At 42.3% G+C, this 18,854-nt stretch overlaps 2 protein-coding genes across 2 annotated transcripts in view; both read left to right on the forward strand.

The window, feature by feature from the left end:
* Nucleotides 1–333: 333 nt before the first annotated feature.
* Nucleotides 334–2,957, forward strand: LOC112070862 (homeobox protein MSH-C). The gene is made up of 2 exons (XM_024138317.2): nt 334–873; nt 1,401–2,957. The coding sequence occupies exons 1-2, from the start codon at nt 438–440 to the stop codon at nt 1,814–1,816; spliced, it is 852 nt and encodes a 283-aa protein (XP_023994085.1). The 5' UTR covers nt 334–437; the 3' UTR covers nt 1,817–2,957.
* A 9,153-nt stretch (nt 2,958–12,110) lies between these two features.
* Nucleotides 12,111–18,854, forward strand: part of LOC112070863 (patatin-like phospholipase domain containing 6) — a 37,700-nt gene continuing 30,956 nt past the window's right edge. Inside the window, exons 1-3 of the mRNA XM_024138318.2 lie at nt 12,111–12,189; nt 17,244–17,341; nt 18,755–18,808. Of these exons, the coding sequence (XP_023994086.1) occupies nt 17,285–17,341; nt 18,755–18,808 (111 nt within the window). The 5' untranslated portion in view covers nt 12,111–12,189; nt 17,244–17,284. The remainder of the gene's footprint in view (nt 12,190–17,243; nt 17,342–18,754; nt 18,809–18,854) is intronic.

Below are 18,854 nucleotides of genomic sequence, written 5' to 3' on the forward strand. Positions count from 1 at the left end.
CGAAATTAATTAATTAAAAGGTTCCAATAAGTGCTCAACTAATGGATGTAAATACTCATGAGGCCTCCCCACTGGTTAATTGCGCTAAAATTGGTCTACTTTGTGTTCCGCGGAGACAAAAAAACCCTTGAGCTATCAATGCACCAGCTCCGCACGGGGTCTGTATGATTAAAACTTCTTGTTGCTTTCAAAGGGCCTCTTGATGTCTCTTGGAAGGCAGAGGGCCAATGGGGACGGAGGAAAGGAAGGTTGGGAACGTCACGAGGCCGTGTTGAGACGATGATTGGACGGCGCGGAGAGGGGAACACTTACTGCCCTTTTATAGACGACCCCATCTAGTGAGTTGAGCTACTGGGCAATATTCTGACAGCGAGGACAGCACCACGCTATACTCTCGCACGCGATTCGATTTTCCTGAGCTGGCCAGGCGGAGGTGTATGGCCCCGTACCCCTTTGAGATGAATCCCGTTGGCCTACCGGGGTCTCCGTCCCACGAGATTAAACTCCACCAGAAAGAAGTGTCGGATACGGAGTGTGAGGAACTTCAACCCAAAGATATGACAACCGACAAAGGATACAAAAGTAAGACGAGCAGTCTTCCATTCAGCGTCGAATCATTGATTTCCAAGAAAACAACCTGCAGGACTTACTATTCTTCTCCCTCCTCGGATTCGGGTCTCGTTCAACCGAAGCCTGTGGCGGCGGCGGTGCAGATCACCGAACAGTTTTCTCCAAGGACTTTTTACGTTGAGAGGAAAGTTTCCCCGGAAAGCTCGCAGAGCGTGTCGGACTGTCAGAATGACGACAATCAAGAATTTTGTGAGAAAGACCAGAGCACTTGGTTCCAGACTTCATCTTTCTCGACTCCCCCTCGTAAGTCCCTGCTAATTAGGCCAACTATTCCCTATTGTTTGTCTATTATAATAATAATATATAGTAGTAGTTTTTCTATTATTAGTCTATTATTGATTTATTAGATCGTTATTACCTCACATAGTAGATCATTATAAACCTACCTTACATATGTTGTCATCACTGTGGTCGTGCCTGTCTATCCAAAAATCTATAGAATTTGACTCGAAATGTCCCTATATCAGTCTAATAATACAATGTTATTTCAGAGTAGCCTGATAGGTCTAAACTGTGCACCATTAGACAAACTTTGTCATAGGCCTATTTTGGAATTGGGAAATTGGTAGGCCTATCCATTAAAAGCCACGGTGTAGTAATAAACCTTATGCCAATGTCCTTAAATGTATACGTTGTTTGGTGAGACTAATTGGGAAGAAAAAAACGTTTTATTGTCACATAGGCGCAGTGAAATGTGTTGTTTTAAAGGGTCAGCAGTCCTTGAGTTTTTCATTTAATAACAATACATTTTAATTTATTTGTCCCCCCAGGAAGCTTAAGTCCACCTCCATGTCCTTTAAGGAAACATAAAAACAACCGAAAACCTCGAACGCCCTTCACTACCTCCCAGCTGCTCGCTCTGGAAAGGAAGTTCCGACAAAAGCAGTACCTCTCCATTGCAGAGCGAGCCGAATTCTCCAACTCCCTCAATTTGACCGAGACCCAGGTCAAAATCTGGTTCCAAAACAGAAGGGCTAAAGCCAAGAGACTTCAGGAGGCCGAGTTGGAAAAGTACAAACTGGCGTCGAAACCCATGCTACCTGCCTTTGCTCTGCCATTCCCCCTGGGAGCGCACATGGGCTCTCCATCTCTCTACGGACATTCTAACGCCTACCCCAGGCCCACTTTACCTGTTCCGGGACTCTTCGGTGGACCTGTCACCTATGGAATGTATTATTTGTCTTGACCTAGATTGTGTATTTACATTTGAGAGAAAATTATGTCATTTGTATGTCTTCAAACATGGTTGCAACACTTAACTTTACCCCCTGTTTGAAACATGGATATTTTTCCAGAAAGGCAACATTTCCCAGAAAGCCCATAGGCCTATATTTGTCTACGCGACAGAGATCATTTTTAGATATATGTTGTATACGCTCATTAAAGTCAAATAGGCCAATACTTGTGGGATATGTTCTCATGCCTAGACATGCTTAGCCAAATGTTGGCCACATTGTTGATTGAAAGATGGTGATTGCAAGATCATTTTATATCAAAGGCCTGTAGGCCTTATTTTGTATATTTCTGATAGCGATTTCTGATGGTTGAGCAATTATCAATGTTCAAGTTGTTAATGCACGTGAGGCCTTAAAAACACAACCCGTTTGCCACTTGCAGCGTGTGTAATTGATCACTAGACCTATACATTTTTGTATCCATTTCGATTATACTCAAAGGGGGGGAATTAACATTAAGTTTATGTAATTTAACAGGCCTAGACAACGGTAATATCCTCGTGCATAATATATAGCCCTGTGCGCCATGCAACGAACAAGTACTTAAAACAGCCTTATTGAAAGTGCCTTAAAATATCAACTAGGCCTATTTTTAGCTCTCGAAAAGCTTACTTGAACTGTAAAATGTCTGTCATCTGTTTCATTTGTTCAATATTGACGATTTTTCACATTCAATTGTACGTGCATACAATTATGGAAAATCATGACCAACAGGATTATGCATGTGTACATTTGCCGCATTTCTTTCCAGTTGCAAGCTCTGTAAATCCGGTTTCTTTTCATGGAGTGAAATATTACTTTAGAAAACAAATGTGCATAAACAATTTGTACTTTTTTACTATGAGAGGACTTAAGACCAATTACAAATGGGATATTTGTATGATATAAAATTGATTTTATTTTCAAGAAATATAAATAATATTGTAAATAGTGTTCACGTGTCCTGCAACTCTGATGGAAGAAGACGCAGGAATATTGATATTTATTAAATATCTCTGTATCTGTACTGTGTACATACATGGTCTTATTTTAATTATTCACTTATACCTGTAAAAACTGAGCTCAGTAAATAAACATTATAATTTAAACTTCTGTTGAAATGCTTTTGTCTCGGTCAATGAACACTGATTACACCACACGGTGAACATCAAGATTGAAAGGGAAAATTGTCTTGACAGGAACCAATGTAGGCCTACATTTTCTCCTCATTTTCTCTTCATTTGAAATGTGAGAACAATTTCTAAATTCAAGGTTCAGTATTTAGCCTCCACCTATTTTGAATAACATTTGTATAATTCGTTCATCTATGACGACTGAAATGGTAAATTGCTGCAACAAAAACTGCAAAATTTTTCTTGATACTTGCCATGTTTAAACGAACAATATCCTTAGGCTATATATGTTTCTTAACAATGTAATAGTTGTGCGAATTAGGCCTACTTTGACAAGAAAAACGGAAATTGTAGGCTACCTTCACAAGACTAGACTTGCGCGGCTGTTGTAATATGCCCATCACTACCACTAATAGCCGTACTCCTATGATAACCATGTATTAAAATGTTAATAATAATTATAATCATACGCTTTCATAAGATTTTTCCTTGATATATTGTTTTATTTGTGTCTTGTGGCCATTTGATAAACTAAACGGTAGTTGAAACTACCAATGACGTTTGGATGCTATGATTGTTTTATTAATCTCTGTCATATTAAACACAATAACAGTAGATTTCAACCAGTATTATTCAATATATTTCTTAATTGCACATTAACCGTTGTATCATCAATGACCAAGCATTTCGTATAGGCCTACTCAACAAGTGATGACGTGCCTTCATTTCTCCCATGGTGGTTTAGGCAACAGTTTTGGAATGATATTGCATTTTTCACCACCAAGTAGCCTAGGGAACAATAGCGAAATTGGGAGGATGTTCAGTATTTTCGAAATATGACAATCTCCAAGAAACCCGTCGTGATTTGAGTGGTGCGCAAGGGTCCTCGTGTTGGAACCACTTCACACTCCAACACGGTAGTGGGCGATATACACTCATTTGTTTCCCGACCAATGGATGCACCAAAGAAATAGAAGCACTTCCACAGTTGCGCAGTGTGGGTAAACACATGGACGTGTATGAGGTATTTTGTCAATTCAAGTATCGTAAATAAAACGATAATATAATAATAAACGAAAATATTATACCATGCAACGTGTGCTTGTCCTGCACGGCATATAATTATTATTGTTACCTTTTCCACACGTAGGCGTTCGTCTGAAATCTCATGTGTTTGCATTCCGACCTTGGCTGTAATATTGGTGCTAACAACTTGCAAGGTTGTCGAACGTTTAGTTTGCAGAGTTAGCATTGAAAATGCAGTTTTATATTAGTGCTTGCAATGATTAAACAGCGTTTTGCTCACCTGCAGAAGAAAAGTACAAGCGTTGGCATGCTTGTATAATTCAAGACATGTGACTGTTTCAAGTGTCACCACATTGTTTCTTGACAGCAGTACAGAAATGGCAGCTTAGCAAACCCAATACCAATACCCAACTGAATCCATCATGTGTCTTGGCATTTCTCCTGGGTAAATCCATTTGAATCCAGTCACTTTGACAGCATCCCTTGATTTAACAAAACTTTCCATACATGTTTGTCCATGGAAGAATTGGTCAGAAAGTGAGTTTTTGGACCTCAATGTCAAAACATTCAGGAGATAAAGGTGCTCAAAGTTGACTCCTTTTGCATACCCTACCATACCATGAGACATCCATGTCTTCATCACTGGAAAAGATAAACGGTTGAGTTTAATATAATTTAAAAGCTTGTAAACAGGGTTGTCAAAAGGATTTTTTTTTTAAATAAAAATACATTTTAACCTTTAACGTCAATTATCTAAAAAACTAATTAACTCTGATATTTGTCATATTCCCATATGTTGTAGCTTAGACCCTACTTTACATCATCTGATGTTTTTGTGTTGTGCCGGCCATTGTTTGAGACACAGCATGCTCTTGAATACAGGGTGGGTGTCATTTCAATCATAGAAATAGAATGGACCTATCCCTTCACACCAGGGTTTTCCCAAACTAGGTCAGGCTAGTCATGTTTTGGAGGACGCGTGACTCGACCTTTCGCCTTTGCCGAGCCCGTTGGGGAGTTGCAGCTATGAGACAAGATAGTAATCACGAAATTGGGGAGAAAAAAATTGGGTAAAAATAAATAAATTGTACTCCCATTTTAGTACATTTATCAGCTAAAGCATGACACCCACCCTGTATTCAAGAGCATGTTTTGTCTCAATCGATGGCGGGCACAACACTAAAACCTCAGATGATGTAACAGGCTCTAAGCTACAACATATTAAAATATGAATGGGTCTGAGTTACATCCATTTTTGGACTTATAAATTAATGATATTTACCCATTGATCCTTGAAGAATATAACTTATAAATGCCTCATGAGCTTAGTTCAACTGTTGTACCCTTTCAGAACCCAAAATATTAGCTTGGTTTACTGCATTTAGGCAAGAGAGAATGTATCCTGTTTGGTTGCAAACACAAAGTGAGAAAATCTTCCAACTTCTCAGTCAAGTGTAATGGTGTAGCGGTGAAGGAAAGATGCTATGTTACATACTTGGGATGTTAACTGGACCAACACATGACAGGTGAACTAATGGTTCTGAAGGTCATTGTGAAGGTTTACTCCAGGACAAAGTTTTTTGGCAAGAGTAGCCAAGTTCCTGGATACAGAGACTATGAGGACCCTGACAACATCTCCGATCCAGTGCCACTATGACTATGCTTGTATCTTATGGTTCAAGCTTCAAACGGCCCAAAACAAACTAATGAAAATTATACTCAAGCTCAGCTCTAGGATGCACATTGGTCCTAATCGTTTCAGGAAACTGAACTGGCTTCCGGTTTATCTCTGGGTGGTGCAGATCAAACTGTTGATGGTTTTTAAAGTTATACATTGGACTAGTAACCGAAAGGTATCAAGATCGAATCCCCGAGCTGACAAGGTACACATCTGTCGTTCTGCCCCTGAACAAGGCAGTTAACCCACTGTTCCTAGGCTGTCATTGAAAATAAGAATTTGTTCTTAACTGATTTGCCTAGTTAAATAAAGGTAAAATAAAAAATACATGACCATGCCCCCAGTTACGTGTCTGGTTATTTTACTTTCATTAGATGACCTCTATACCAGGCAGTGTGTCGGAGGAAGAGGAAGGCCCTAAAAATTGTCAAAGACTCCAGCCACCCTAGTCGTAAACTGTTCTCTCTGCTACCGCACGGCAAGCGGTACCGGAGCTCCAAGTCTAGGTCCAAATAGCTTCTTATATAAGACTCCTGAACAGCTAATCAAATGGCTACCCGGACTATTTTCATCCCCCCCTTTACGCTGCTGCTACTCTCTGTTTATTATCTATGCATAGTCACTCTAACTCTACCTGTATGTACATATTACCTCAATTACCTCGACTAACATGTGCCCCCAGTACATACCGGTACGCCCTGTAGATAGCCTCTCTACTGTTATTTTACTGCTGCTCTTTAATTATTTGTTATTTGTTTTTTACTTAACACTTATTTTTCTTAAAACTACATTGTTGGTTAAGGGGTGATGAGTAAGCATTTCACTGTAAGGGCTACACCTGTTGTATTCGGCGCATGTGACAAATACAATTTGAATTGATTTGACTCTCATAGCCATCACACCAAAGCCAATGTTGCCAATATCAGACCGCTGCGATATAGGAGCATATCTGGAAAAAGCAATTTCCTTAACACTGGTGCAGAGGAATGGAATGGTGTACCAAACCATATAATATCAATTCCTACGTTAGGGACTTTTAAGGTTAACCTTAAGAAATGGTTTATGGGCAAAATGCTTTAAAACTGCACAGGCTTAAAGAAAGTATAATAGTTTTCAATGAACGTTACATGGTCATCTATTTTATTCCTTTTACATTTTCGTCCCTATTTATGAGATGTATTTTGTTTCCATGTTATAATCTTGTGTATATTTTGTTTTCATGTATTTTCATGAGGACCACAATGGAAATACGTTTAAACTTTTTGTGTCATCCTCGGTGATTTTAAATGGCATGGTACTGTATCTACATGTGTGGTTGTTTTGTGTTTTAAAATGGTCAAATAAATCAATGGGAAAATATGTGTGGAAGGTCTCGTTCAAATCACAAGGGGTGCGGGCAAAAAGTCAAATGGATTTACCCTCCTTTGGTGCTTGCTACTCTTTGTTATTATCTATGCATAGCCACTTTAATAACTCTACCTACATGTATATAATTACCTCAACACCGGTGCCCCCGCACATTGACACATTGACTCTGTACTGCCCCGCTATTGTTATTTACTGCTGCTCTTTAATTATTTGTTATTCTTATCTCTTACTTTTTGTTTGTATTTTCTTAAAACTGCATTGTTGGATAAGGGCTTGTAAGTAAGCATTTCACTGTTGTATTCGGCGCATGTGACAAATAACATTTGATTTGATTTGAAGATGCGTAGCGATGCCATCTCTGCCAAGTCAGTGGCACTCATTTACCAAATACTTTCATCAAATACAATCTTTGACAAAGAATATCAACTCCCGCAATTATACACTTTATACATGATCTAATAACAATATTTAATTTATTAGCAATATTGGACCAATGGGGCAATGGACTCGTGTATCTGTTCCATTATGGCTGTGAGCGCACAGTCAACGCCATTGAGGCCATCTCCATTTTGAAGTTGTCCATTCTCTTCTACTACCACTATGAGTTGGTAAACAAGCTGAATGGGTGCATACTGCCACCTGGATGTGTTGTTTGAACAGGTATAAAGCCAAGGTTGGCGATGTATACTCATGTTTGCTAATGAGTATAATTCATGGGCTGGTTCCTCTTGATGCCCCAGGTGGAATTATGTGAGCCTTCCTTAACCCATAGGATGTTCCACCCAGTTAACTCCTTCAAAATGTTGAAAGTCCTCAATGGTGCTGCCCAGGCTAAAACAGGATTTTGAGCACTAGAGTCCTCTATCTCTATGGGCAGTGCATGGTCAGGAAAAACGCATAGCCCTAATGTTAGAAATATTTTACATTATTTGACTCTGTTCATCTCTGAAATGTGTGTCTGTCCGGGCATTTTGCTCTGAGGTAATGGTATCTTCTTATCCCTCAGAATAAAAATACAGTTACCTACTTGGAGGCATCCAAGGCCCACATTGTTCATTATTCAACAGAGGTACCCATCCAATACATGCATAGAGTAGAAGACTCACTCTCACTGACACACACACGCTGCAAACTGGAGTATGGAGTAAGTCCATACTGTCCTCACTGTTCTACCTCTCCCTGTCTTCTCAGCTGGAGAAGTGGGGGGGCAGGACCGAGTTTTAGAAACGCTCTCCTAACCTGCCACGTTAATTATCCTAACCTGCTGTGTAATACTACCTAACCTGTTACGAAATGTCACTTCTGCTTGTCAAAACCGGCAGCCTGCTTTGAGAACAGTGTGAGTTTCCACTAATGCGATACACATGTCAAAGATATGTTCCAGGTAGAATATCCCAGATAATAAACGCTATGGTGTACTGACACGTTTGTACCACTGGGTGGCAGTATATGCATGTATTTGGCTGCAGGTTGAATGTGGCACCTAGACTCACCTACCTAAATTCAGCAAAAAAAGAAATGTCCCTTTTTCAGGACCCTGTCTTTCAAAGATAATTCGTAAAAATCCAAATAACTTCACAGATCTTCATTGTAAAGGGTTTAAACACTGTTTCCCATGATTGTTCAATGAACCATAAACAATTAATGAACATGCACCTGTGGAACGGTCGTTCAGACACTAACAGCTTACAGAGGGTAGGCAATTAAGGTCACAGTTATGAAAACTTAGGACACTAAAGAGACCTTTCTACTGACTCTGAAAAACACCAAAAGAAAGATGCCCAGGGTCCATGCTCATCTGCGTGAACATGCCTAATTAGGCATGCTGCAAGGAGGCATGAGGACTACAGATGTGGCCAGGGCAATAAATTGCAATGTCCGTACTGTGAGACGCCTAAGACAGGGAGACAGGACAAACAGCTGATTGTCCTCGCAGTGGCAGACCACGTGTAACAACACCTGCACAGGATTGGTACATCCGAACATCAAAATCTAGACAAAAAAGAAACGCACACCTATTTAGGCGAGGTGCTGGCTAGCGGAGTAGAAAACTTGAAAATAAAGGAGTGTCGCACACTCTAGGAGCTCAGATGCAAAAATGTAATATCCAACGTTTCGACAGCCAAGCTGTCTTCATCAGGGTATAATCACAAACACTGCGGGATGACTCGTTTATAGTGTCAAAAGATACACAGGTGTCTGTAATCATGGCCAAGAGTGGCCTAATCATCCGAACATCACACCTGCGGGACAGGTACAAGATGGCAACAACAACTGCCTGAGTTACACCAGGAACGCACAATCCCTCCATCAGTGCTCAGACTGTCCGCAATAGGCTGAGAGAGGCTGGACTGAGGGCTTGTAGGCCTGTTGTAAGGCAGGTCCTCACCAGACATCGCCGGCAACAACGTCGCGTATGGACACAAACCCACCGTCGCTGGACCAGACAGGACTGGCAAAAAGTGCTCTTCACTGACAAGTTGTGGTTTTGCCTCACCAGGGGTGGTGGTCGGATTCACGTTTATCATCGAAGGAATGAGCTTTAAACCGAGGCCTGTACTCTGGAGCGGGATCGTTTGAGGTGCAGGGTTCGTCATGGTCTGGGGCTGTGTGTCACAGCATCATCGGACTGAGCTTGTTGTCATTGCAGGCAATCTCAACGCTGTGCGTTACAGGGAAGGCATCCTCCTCCCTCATGTGATACCCTTCCTGCAGGCTCATCCTGACATGACCCTCCAGCATGACAATGCCACCAGCCATACTGCTCGTTGTGTGTGTGATTTCCTGCAAGACAGGAATGTCAGTGTTCTGCCATGGCCAGTGAAGAGCCCGGATCTCAATCCCATTGAGCACGTCTGGGATCTGTTGGATCGGAGGGTGAGGGCTAGGGCCATTCCCCCCAGAAATGTCCGGAAACTTGCAGGTGCCTTGGTGGGAGAGTGGGGTAACATCTCACAGCAAGAACTGGCAAATCTGGTGCAGTCCATGAGGAGGAGATGCACTGCAGTACTTAATGCAGCTGGTGGCCACACCAGATACTGACTGTTACTTTTGATTTTGACCCCCCCTTTGTTCAGGGACACATTATTCAATTTCTGTGGAACTTGTTCAGTTTATGTCTCAATCTTATGTTCACACAAATATTTACACATGTTAAGTTTGCTGAACATAAACACAGTTGACAGCGAGAGGACATTTCTTTTTTTGCTGAGTTTAGTTACCTCGGCTCACGGCACACTTTTCATACTTGCACTAATGTATGAAATGAGTATTGTGAATGATTTAAGTGTTGTTTGTCGTTAGCTGAATTTATTTATGTCAATGCTGAATTACTGTATGGATTACATTTTAGTAATTTAGCAGACACTCTTATCCAGAGTGACTTACAATTAGTGCCTTCATTTTAAGATAGCTAGGTGAGACAACACATCAATCGTATAATGTTCATTTTCCCTCAACAAAGTATTAATTAGCAAAGTCAGTGCTAGCGGGAAAAGAGAAGTGCCTTTTTGGGGAGGGGTGGGGGGGGGGGGGGTTCAGACAGTTTCGAAAGATGGGCAGGGACTTTGCTGTCCTGACTTTAGGGGGAAGCTTGTTTCACCATTGGGGTGCCAGGACAGAAGAGCTTTGACTGGGCTGAGCGGGAGCTGCCCTCCTGTAGAGGTGGGAGGTTCAAGAGACCAGAGGTGGCAGAACGGAGTGCTCGGTTTAGGATGTAGGGTTTGAGCATAGCCTGAAGGAAAGGAGGTGCAGTTCCCCTTGCTGCTCCGTAGGCAAGCATCAGGACCTTGAAGATTATATGAGCTTTGACTTGAAGCCAATGGAGTATATGGCGGAGCGGGGCGACATGGCAGAACTTAGGAAGGTTGAACACCAGGCGGACTGCGCCCTTCTGGATAAGTTTCAGGGGTTTGATGGCACAAGCGGGGAGCTCAGCCAAGCAGAGTTGCAGCAGTCTAGATGGGAGATGACAAGTGCCTGGATTGGGACCTGCGCCGCTTCCTGTGTGAGGAAAGGTCGTACTCTATGGATGTTGTAGAGCATGAAACTGCAGGAACGAGTCACTGCTTTGATGTTTGCAGAGAACGACAGGATGTTGTCCAGGGTCACGCCAAAGTTCTTTGCACTCCTGGAGGGGAACACTGTGGATTTGTCAACCGTGATGGAGAGGTCTTGAAGCGGACAAGCCTTTCCCGGGAGGAAGAGCAGCTCTGTTTTGACGAGGTTGAGCTTGAGGTGGTGGGCCGACATCCAAGGTGAGATGTCTGCCAGGCACACAGACATGCGTGTCGCCACCTGTGTGTCAGAAGGGGGGGAGAAGAGTAGTTGAGTGTCATCCGCATAGCAATGATAGAAGAGACCATGTGAGGACCGAGTGACTTGGTTTACAGAGAAAAGAGGAGATGGCCTAGCGTTTTGGCTGTGGCATTGCCCTAGTTATAGGGCCTTTAAACCATAACAATAGTGATTGAATCAATCATCCCTCATACAATACTAAATACTGATGAGCACTGAGGAATATCATTATATTTTATAAATTGTTGCCTTATCTTTTCTATCTAATATACATCTTGGTAGATGTCTGAAGATTCTGATTAAAAAACTGACACAAAACGTTTATTTAATATTATAATGATGGCACCTGTAGAAAGTTGGCAATGTCATGGGCTACATACCCAGTTGATCGAGATGTATTGTCATTCGTTTGTAGTCAGGTTCAATGATCCATCATAAATATTTTATTAGCAGCTAAAGTGAGTGTTCAGTTATCAAGATGAATTTACTAAAATCATGCATGATAATAAACTTTGTACAGTACATTTTTGATTTGTTGTCTCTTGTTACTGGTTAGTGTAATCGTCAGTCATATACACCTCGCCAATCACAGGTCTATTTGTAGCGTCCCCTTTTCAACCTTGCAGTTCGATTGGCTACTTCTCTCATATCTATCTAAAGGTAGGCGGGCTATGTTAAAACATTTCATCCCTGGATGCAGATTGGATTAGATATCCACAATATCAGATTTGGATTGGCCTGCGGCTCGTGTAGAATAAAATAGGAGGAGTTATGATACAGATAATTTCCGCTATTGGTGTTATTTGACAGTACTGTAAAGATTGACAAGAAACACGCAGTTCAGGTAAGGGCGGTTATCGTTTTATTCACTTGACAGGTCGATAAATATCATGAAATTGCTAGTGGGAGGTATGTCTAGCTGCATACATTGACATATGTATGAGTCTTTGTGTTAGAGTGTGTCACCAATGTCCAGATAGTGCGCGAGCATGTCAATCAATAAGCACTGTCCCTGCGGAGGTCAAAATACAGCATCTTTGCATTAACCAGATTCTGGTGGCTTTTCTACACGGGCCGACTTGGTGAAATTCGAAAGCGACCCTATTTGTACATTAAATTTGATTTTTTTTCTCAACGGCTGGTTGGTCTCATCGTAAACAACGATCTAACGTTAGCTGTTTTGTGTGTTGACATCATCGGTCATCATAAGCCAATGCTAACTAGAGGGGACTATAGTTAACGGCTAGCTAGCGAGGTGTATGATGCTTGCCTGCTGTTTCAAAGCGTGTCAACTTAGCTAGCTACTGTAACTAGGCTACTGAATGTTGTGGTGTAGAGGCACACATTGTAACCGTTAGCTATGTACCTAGCTAACTAACGTTAGCTACAAAATAATGAGATTACTTCATTGAGTTCAAGTTTCTAATGGGCTTTCCAGAACATGTTTGGCCCTGTAGTACTGCTAAGGTAGATCAGTGCCTAGACACGAAATTAGCATCACTTCACCAGTTTCATTACCGTATTCTGCGCAAAAACACACCCACGGTTTGCGCAGGTCCGAACGAGAATGCGGCTACATTAGATTCAAATGAACGAGTTGAGGCACGATCGATTTCATGTGGAGAAAGACAACCCTCTCTGTCACCATCAATTCATCGGACAGGCCCTTCAACATGTCCCGACTTCTCTGTTTACAAATGGCTCTTTATAGCTACTAAAGGCCTGACCGGGTGATTAATGAGGACTAGTAATGCAACACCACACGCCAGGGTTGCGAATTATGCAACAACTATTTTGACATAGAAACCCGAGCTGACCTACTATTGCCACACTGTCTCGCTACGGGTCACGCGACTCATGAGCTACTAATTCATGTCACAAAATCTATAATGTAGTTTTAACCTACACATTTGAAAACGGTAATATGGTTCATGCTAATTTATAGACTTTTTAGAGAGCAACGGTCAAGTTGGGCCATATGCTTATGCAGGTTTCTGTTCTCTATGACCCTAGTTATTGCTCATCATAGAAAGTTGGCTAAGTCATAGTTCATGTACTTTCTGTCATTGCTGTACTGCCCAACTACCATGCCACAGTAACGATGCCATCCTTATTTGCAATAAAACATTTCCAAGCCAAATCAGTAAGCCATGTATTGTTGTATAGTTATCTGAAACTAAACACGCAAAAAGGGCAAGACCAATTAATTTGAGCAAGCTAGTAGGCCTAGCCTATTTTCCAGTCCATAGTCCCCACAGTAGTTTGTCTGTTCTCTGGGGTCTGACAGGCCCCAGTAGAAACAACATGCTATAGGCTGTTGTTGTTGCTGTTAATCCCTGGCTCAGAATGTGCAGTGTACGTAAATAAAACGAGCTTGGTTGTGCTATTATTGCTCCTGGTGTGAGAGGGAGAGGAGGAGGAATGATGAGAGAGGGAAAGGGAGTTAGTCCATGCCTGGCCTAGGGACATCAACACTGGCAGCATTGTTTTATGAGGACAATGGGAATAGCCACCAAGCTATATGGAGGTGTTACTGGAGAGTGTGAGAGAGACAGTTCTAGTGTCTGCTCTGCTAGAGGAGATTTGTAACATTTACTGTTTTCACTGACTGATCTTATTACTCTGTAATAATTCTGCTAGCCTTGTAGTAGTAGAGCGCAATGAATGCAATAGAGTTAGCATAGGCCTAGGTGTTACACAATAGTATATACAACGACACTTAATGTTCACTGAGATGGCATGAAGGGACACGGCAACTCGTTCTTGGGATCATTGGACACGCAGTACTTTGTTTGCCTGATGGATTGTCTTTTATCCTTCGAGAGCAAATTCTTTCCACGACCAAAGCCTGGCACTGCAACTGTGAGTGAGGGGCAGGGAAAATGTCATGATGAGCAAATGGAAACGTATATGTTTTCCTTTTCTATATGATTACCTCTGGGCCTCCTTGTTGTCTATACAGCACAGCCCAACAGAGCATGTGATGTTTCCAGAGCCAGACAGTACTGCTTGGCTGGGTGGAATCATGGCTAGGCCTAGTTTACCATGGTATTTCATTAAAGTGAGCATTTATAAACATAGGGATATTCAGTAGTTTGGGTACTTAAAGTTTTGCTTCAGCAGTTGGTTAAGTGAGTCAAACACATGAATGGTGGAGGATGAGAGTGTAGTAGAGAAAGTGAGGTAGTATTATCTACCTCACTTGCTTTGGCAATGTTAACACATGTTTTCCATGCCAATAAAGCCCCTTGAATTGAATTGAATTGAAAGAATAGACCTTGACACTACTCATCCTGTTTCAGGTCTGTTTGTGACAGGCTATGCAATATGACAGTCCACTGTCAGCCACTCTCGGATTTGATTTCATCCAATGCAGCTCTTGGATCATCCAATGCAGCTCTCGGGGGTGGCAGATAGCCTAGTGGTTAGAGCGTTGGACTAGTAACCGGAAGGTTGCAAGATCAAATCCCCGAGCTGACAAGGTACAAAACTGTCGTTCTGCCCCTGAACAAGGCAGTTAACCCACTGTTCCTAGGCCGTCATTGAAAATAATTTGTTCTTAACTGACTTGCCTAGTTAAATAAAGGTCAAAAAAATAATAATTGGCCTCTGGTTCCTAGACCATGATGTCATGGATTATCCCTTTAGCTGGGGTTCAAAAGTACATACAGAGCATTTGGAAAGTATTCAGATTCCTTCACCTTTTCCACATTTTGTTGTGTTACAGCCTTATTCTAAAATGATGAGATTTGATTTTTTATCCATCTACACACAATACCCCATAATGACAAAGCAAAACAGGTTTTAAAAAATTAGTATTCAGACCCTTTACTCTGTAATTTGTTGAAGCCGCTTTGGCACCGATTACAACCATGAGTCTTCTTGGGTATGAAGCTACAAGCTTGGCACACCTGTATTTGGGGAGTTTCTCCCATTCTTCTCTGCAGATCCTCTGAAGCTCTGTCAGGTTGGATGGGGAGCGTTTCTGCACAGTTATTTCCAAGTCTCTCCAGAGATGTTAGATCGGGTTCAAGTCTGGGTTCTGGCTGGGTCACTCAAGGACATTGAGACTTGTCCCAAAGCCAACCCCGCATTGTCTTGGCTGTGTGCTTAAGGTTGTTGTCCTGTTTGAAGGTGAACCTTCACCCCAGTCTGAGGTCCTGAGCGCTCTGGAGCAGGTTTTCATCAAGTATCTCTCTGTACTTTGCTCCATTCATCTTTTCCTCAAACCTGACTAGTCTCTCAGTGCCTGCAGTTCAAAAACATCCCCAAAGCATGATGATGATGATGCCACCACCATGCTTCACCATAGGAATGGTGCCAGGTTTCCTCCAGATGTGACGCTTGGCATTTAGGCCAAAATGTTCAATCTCGGTTTCATCAGACCAGAGAATCTTGTTTCTCATGGTCTGAGAGTCCTTTAGTTGCCTTTTGGCAAACTCTAAGCAGGCTTTCATGTGCCTTTTACTGAGGAGTGACTTCCGTCTGGCTACTCTACCATACAAGCCTGATTGGTGGAGTGCTGCAGAGATGGGAGAACCTTCCAGAAGGCCAACTATCTCCACAGAGGAACTCTGGAGCTCTGTCAGTGACCATCAGGTTCTTGGTCACCTCCCTGACCAAGGCCCTTCTCCCCTGTTTGCTCAGTTTGGCCTCATGGCTTGGTTTTTCCTCTGACATGCACTGTCATCTGTGGGACATTTTATATAGACAGGTGTGTGACTTTCCAAATCATGTCCAATCAATTGAATTTACCACAGGTGGACTCCAATCAAGTTGCAGAAAAATCTCAAGGATGATCACTGGAAACAGGATGAACCTGAGCTCAACATTTTTCACCCGCTGTGTCATTATGGGGTATTATGTGTAGATTGAGGATTTCTTAAAATTTGATCTATTTTAGAATAAAACTGTAACGTAACAACATGTGGAAAAGGGGAAGGGAATGCACTGAACTTTCCCAAAGCACTGTAGTAGGCCTTAACCATATCACATTAGCTTGTATGGCTAAATATCTTTCTGTTTGCCTAGCTAGGGTATGTTTGATCAGTTTCAGTGGGAGTCAATGGAGGTTTGAATACAAAGCTAGCTGCTTGTTTGTCTGTGCTCAGCGTGTAGCCTGTAAAGACTTTGTTTGGTTTGCATACTTGCATTTGTTTGTGTCAACAAATGGGTTGAGAGAGGGAGGGATGGAGAGAGGAGAGATGAAGGGAACAGATGGGGGTGGAGTTTCATTGGTCAGGGCTAGGCCTAAATCCCAGGAGTAGTAACCCAAATAGGGCTGGGGGGGTAAACCCTCTTAGAGGACCAGCCCTCAGGGAGATGGTAGGGGGGGGGGGGGGGRKRGKCCARYGWYRACWGGGMAMGGTAGGATTGTCTCTCTCTGGATCATGTGTTCCAAATTGCCTGTGTGTCATTGGAGCACTGTTATTATCTTTCTGTTTGGGACTGGGAGAGGATCATGTTGCCAGTTTCAGTGGGGGAGGGGAACGGATGGGGATTGGCTGAGAGGCTCTGCTGTTTATGCATAAACACATATACAGTATGTATCTATAAACAGCAGTACCTCTCAGAAACCTGGATGGGTGACTTTCCCAAACTTCCCGGGTTTTCCAGGAGTATTCTGGAATTCCTGCTTGTTGCCTCCTGCTTCAGGGACTTTTCCAACCTGGGATTTCTGGAAAACCTGGACATTTTAGGAAAGTCACCAGAATTTTGCAACCCTAAACCTGGACAACCTTTACAAAGAGCAATGAGTCATAATTGCATACTAGATAGTATTTAGAATAATTTTGTTAGTCAGGTTTCTCTTCCACGCTACTAAAAAGCTATTTGCTTTACTACTTGTGTGTGAGACGTAAACATGTCTAATGCCAACATCCTGTTTTGTCTCCTTAGAGGCCGTTGATGGACCAGCCTGGTGAAGAGGCGGGGTTAGAATGGGACAGAGCACCTCGGAACAAGAGGGCCAAGAACATGCAGATGCCCCTCTGGAAGTAAGAACACACAAAATCCTGTCCTCTACCACTTACTCTGGCCCCATTGACCTCACCAACTACTACAGTACCGCTCCCACAGAGAGAGTGTGTGAGGGGATACCTAGTCAGTTGCACAACTGTATTAATTCAACCAAAATGTCTTCTGCAGTATGTACAGTATCCACCATCTGTCAGACCATAACCAACTTCTCATCAATAACTGCAGCTGAGTCCTTTTCTCTTTCGTCTCTTCTCCTGATCAAGCACTGACCGCCCTTCTCTTCCAGCTCAGTCACTGATTGGCTGAGCGCCAGAGTACTAAAAGCCCATTGGCCTTGCCCCATTGTGATACACTATCTGATTGGTCATGTGACCAGTGGTCAACTCAGCCATCCCCTTCTCTCTCTCACACACACACTTTCTATTGCAGCAACACTATATAAGCTTATCTCTGAGCTAGGATCTCCACTCCTTCAATGAGTCATATAGGGCCTAGTCTTAATCAGCGATGGGATTAGAACAGGGAAGGTCCTTTTGGCAGAACATCACTCAAGTTCTACGATATCCTTCTGTAGAAAAGAGTCCTATTGATTTAAAGTTAAAGTGACCTCAAAAGACAAGAGACTCTCACTGTAATCTCTCTGCTATGGTCCCCAACTGTGTGGTTGTGTATGGCATAGGAGTTAGACATCTCTCTTGGCTCTCTCTCTCACTCGTTCCTTCGCTGTCTCTTGTATGCTCTCTCAAGTTTCCTCATTCCCTTTTTATCTGTCTAATTTGCTCTGTCTCTTGTTCGCACGCACGCTACAGCCAGCTGATCACAGCCTAATCAGATTGCATCACGTCTCAATGAGATCTGTGTTATTGTCTGGTGCAGCAGAATAAAGAAGTAGCAGTCACTTTTCCTATTATTGGTCTCAGAGCCAGGCTGACATGGGTGCAAGGCAACTTAACCAATATTGACAGAAGGCAATTAGGCTTACTGTATAATAATAATAATGATCATCATCAAAGGTATTGGTTGAGAGTTATGTTGTCCCATATATTTATACGGAGCTATTTGAGTTAAGCTGGGTAAAGAAGGGAAGGAGGAATGAACAAGTGGGTTGGGGTGCTGGCAAAAGAGGATGTTGATGATAAATAGTTAGGCCAAACTAAACACATTGGGTGACCGGATGTGTTTTAAAAGCCTCTCTGGAAGTTGTCAGACCTGATTCAACCCAGATGAAACATTATTACTTCATCATTCCTCCTTCTCCTCTGCCATTCCTTTCCCTGGGCGTGGCAAATCCCAAAGCCTGAATTCCTTTACACGTCAGTTATTTAACTCGGTAACAGAACTTTCCCAGCTCTGGAAAAAGTTCCCTGTCTACATAGTATATAGGCTATTTTATACGGTTGTTCACTTCTCTTTTTTTTGTCTACCAACAGGAAGGTTTTAATAACATCAAGGCGTTTGTGGAGGAAGAACTACAGACGAGCATGGTTCGTTCATATGTTGTGGTCTGGTGTGCAGTGTTTCATTCCATGA

Source organism: Salvelinus sp. IW2-2015, unplaced genomic scaffold (assembly GCF_002910315.2).
Source record: "Salvelinus sp. IW2-2015 unplaced genomic scaffold, ASM291031v2 Un_scaffold1441, whole genome shotgun sequence".
Taxonomy (NCBI): domain Eukaryota; kingdom Metazoa; phylum Chordata; class Actinopteri; order Salmoniformes; family Salmonidae; genus Salvelinus; species Salvelinus sp. IW2-2015.

Coding starts and splice junctions, on each gene's coding strand:
- LOC112070862 (XM_024138317.2), top strand. CDS start 438: ATGGCCCCGTACCCCTTTGAGATGAATCCCGTTGGCCTACCGGGGTCT. Junction 874..1,400: donor ATCTTTCTCGACTCCCCCTC/GTAAGTCCCTGC, acceptor TTGTCCCCCCAG/GAAGCTTAAGTCCACCTCCA.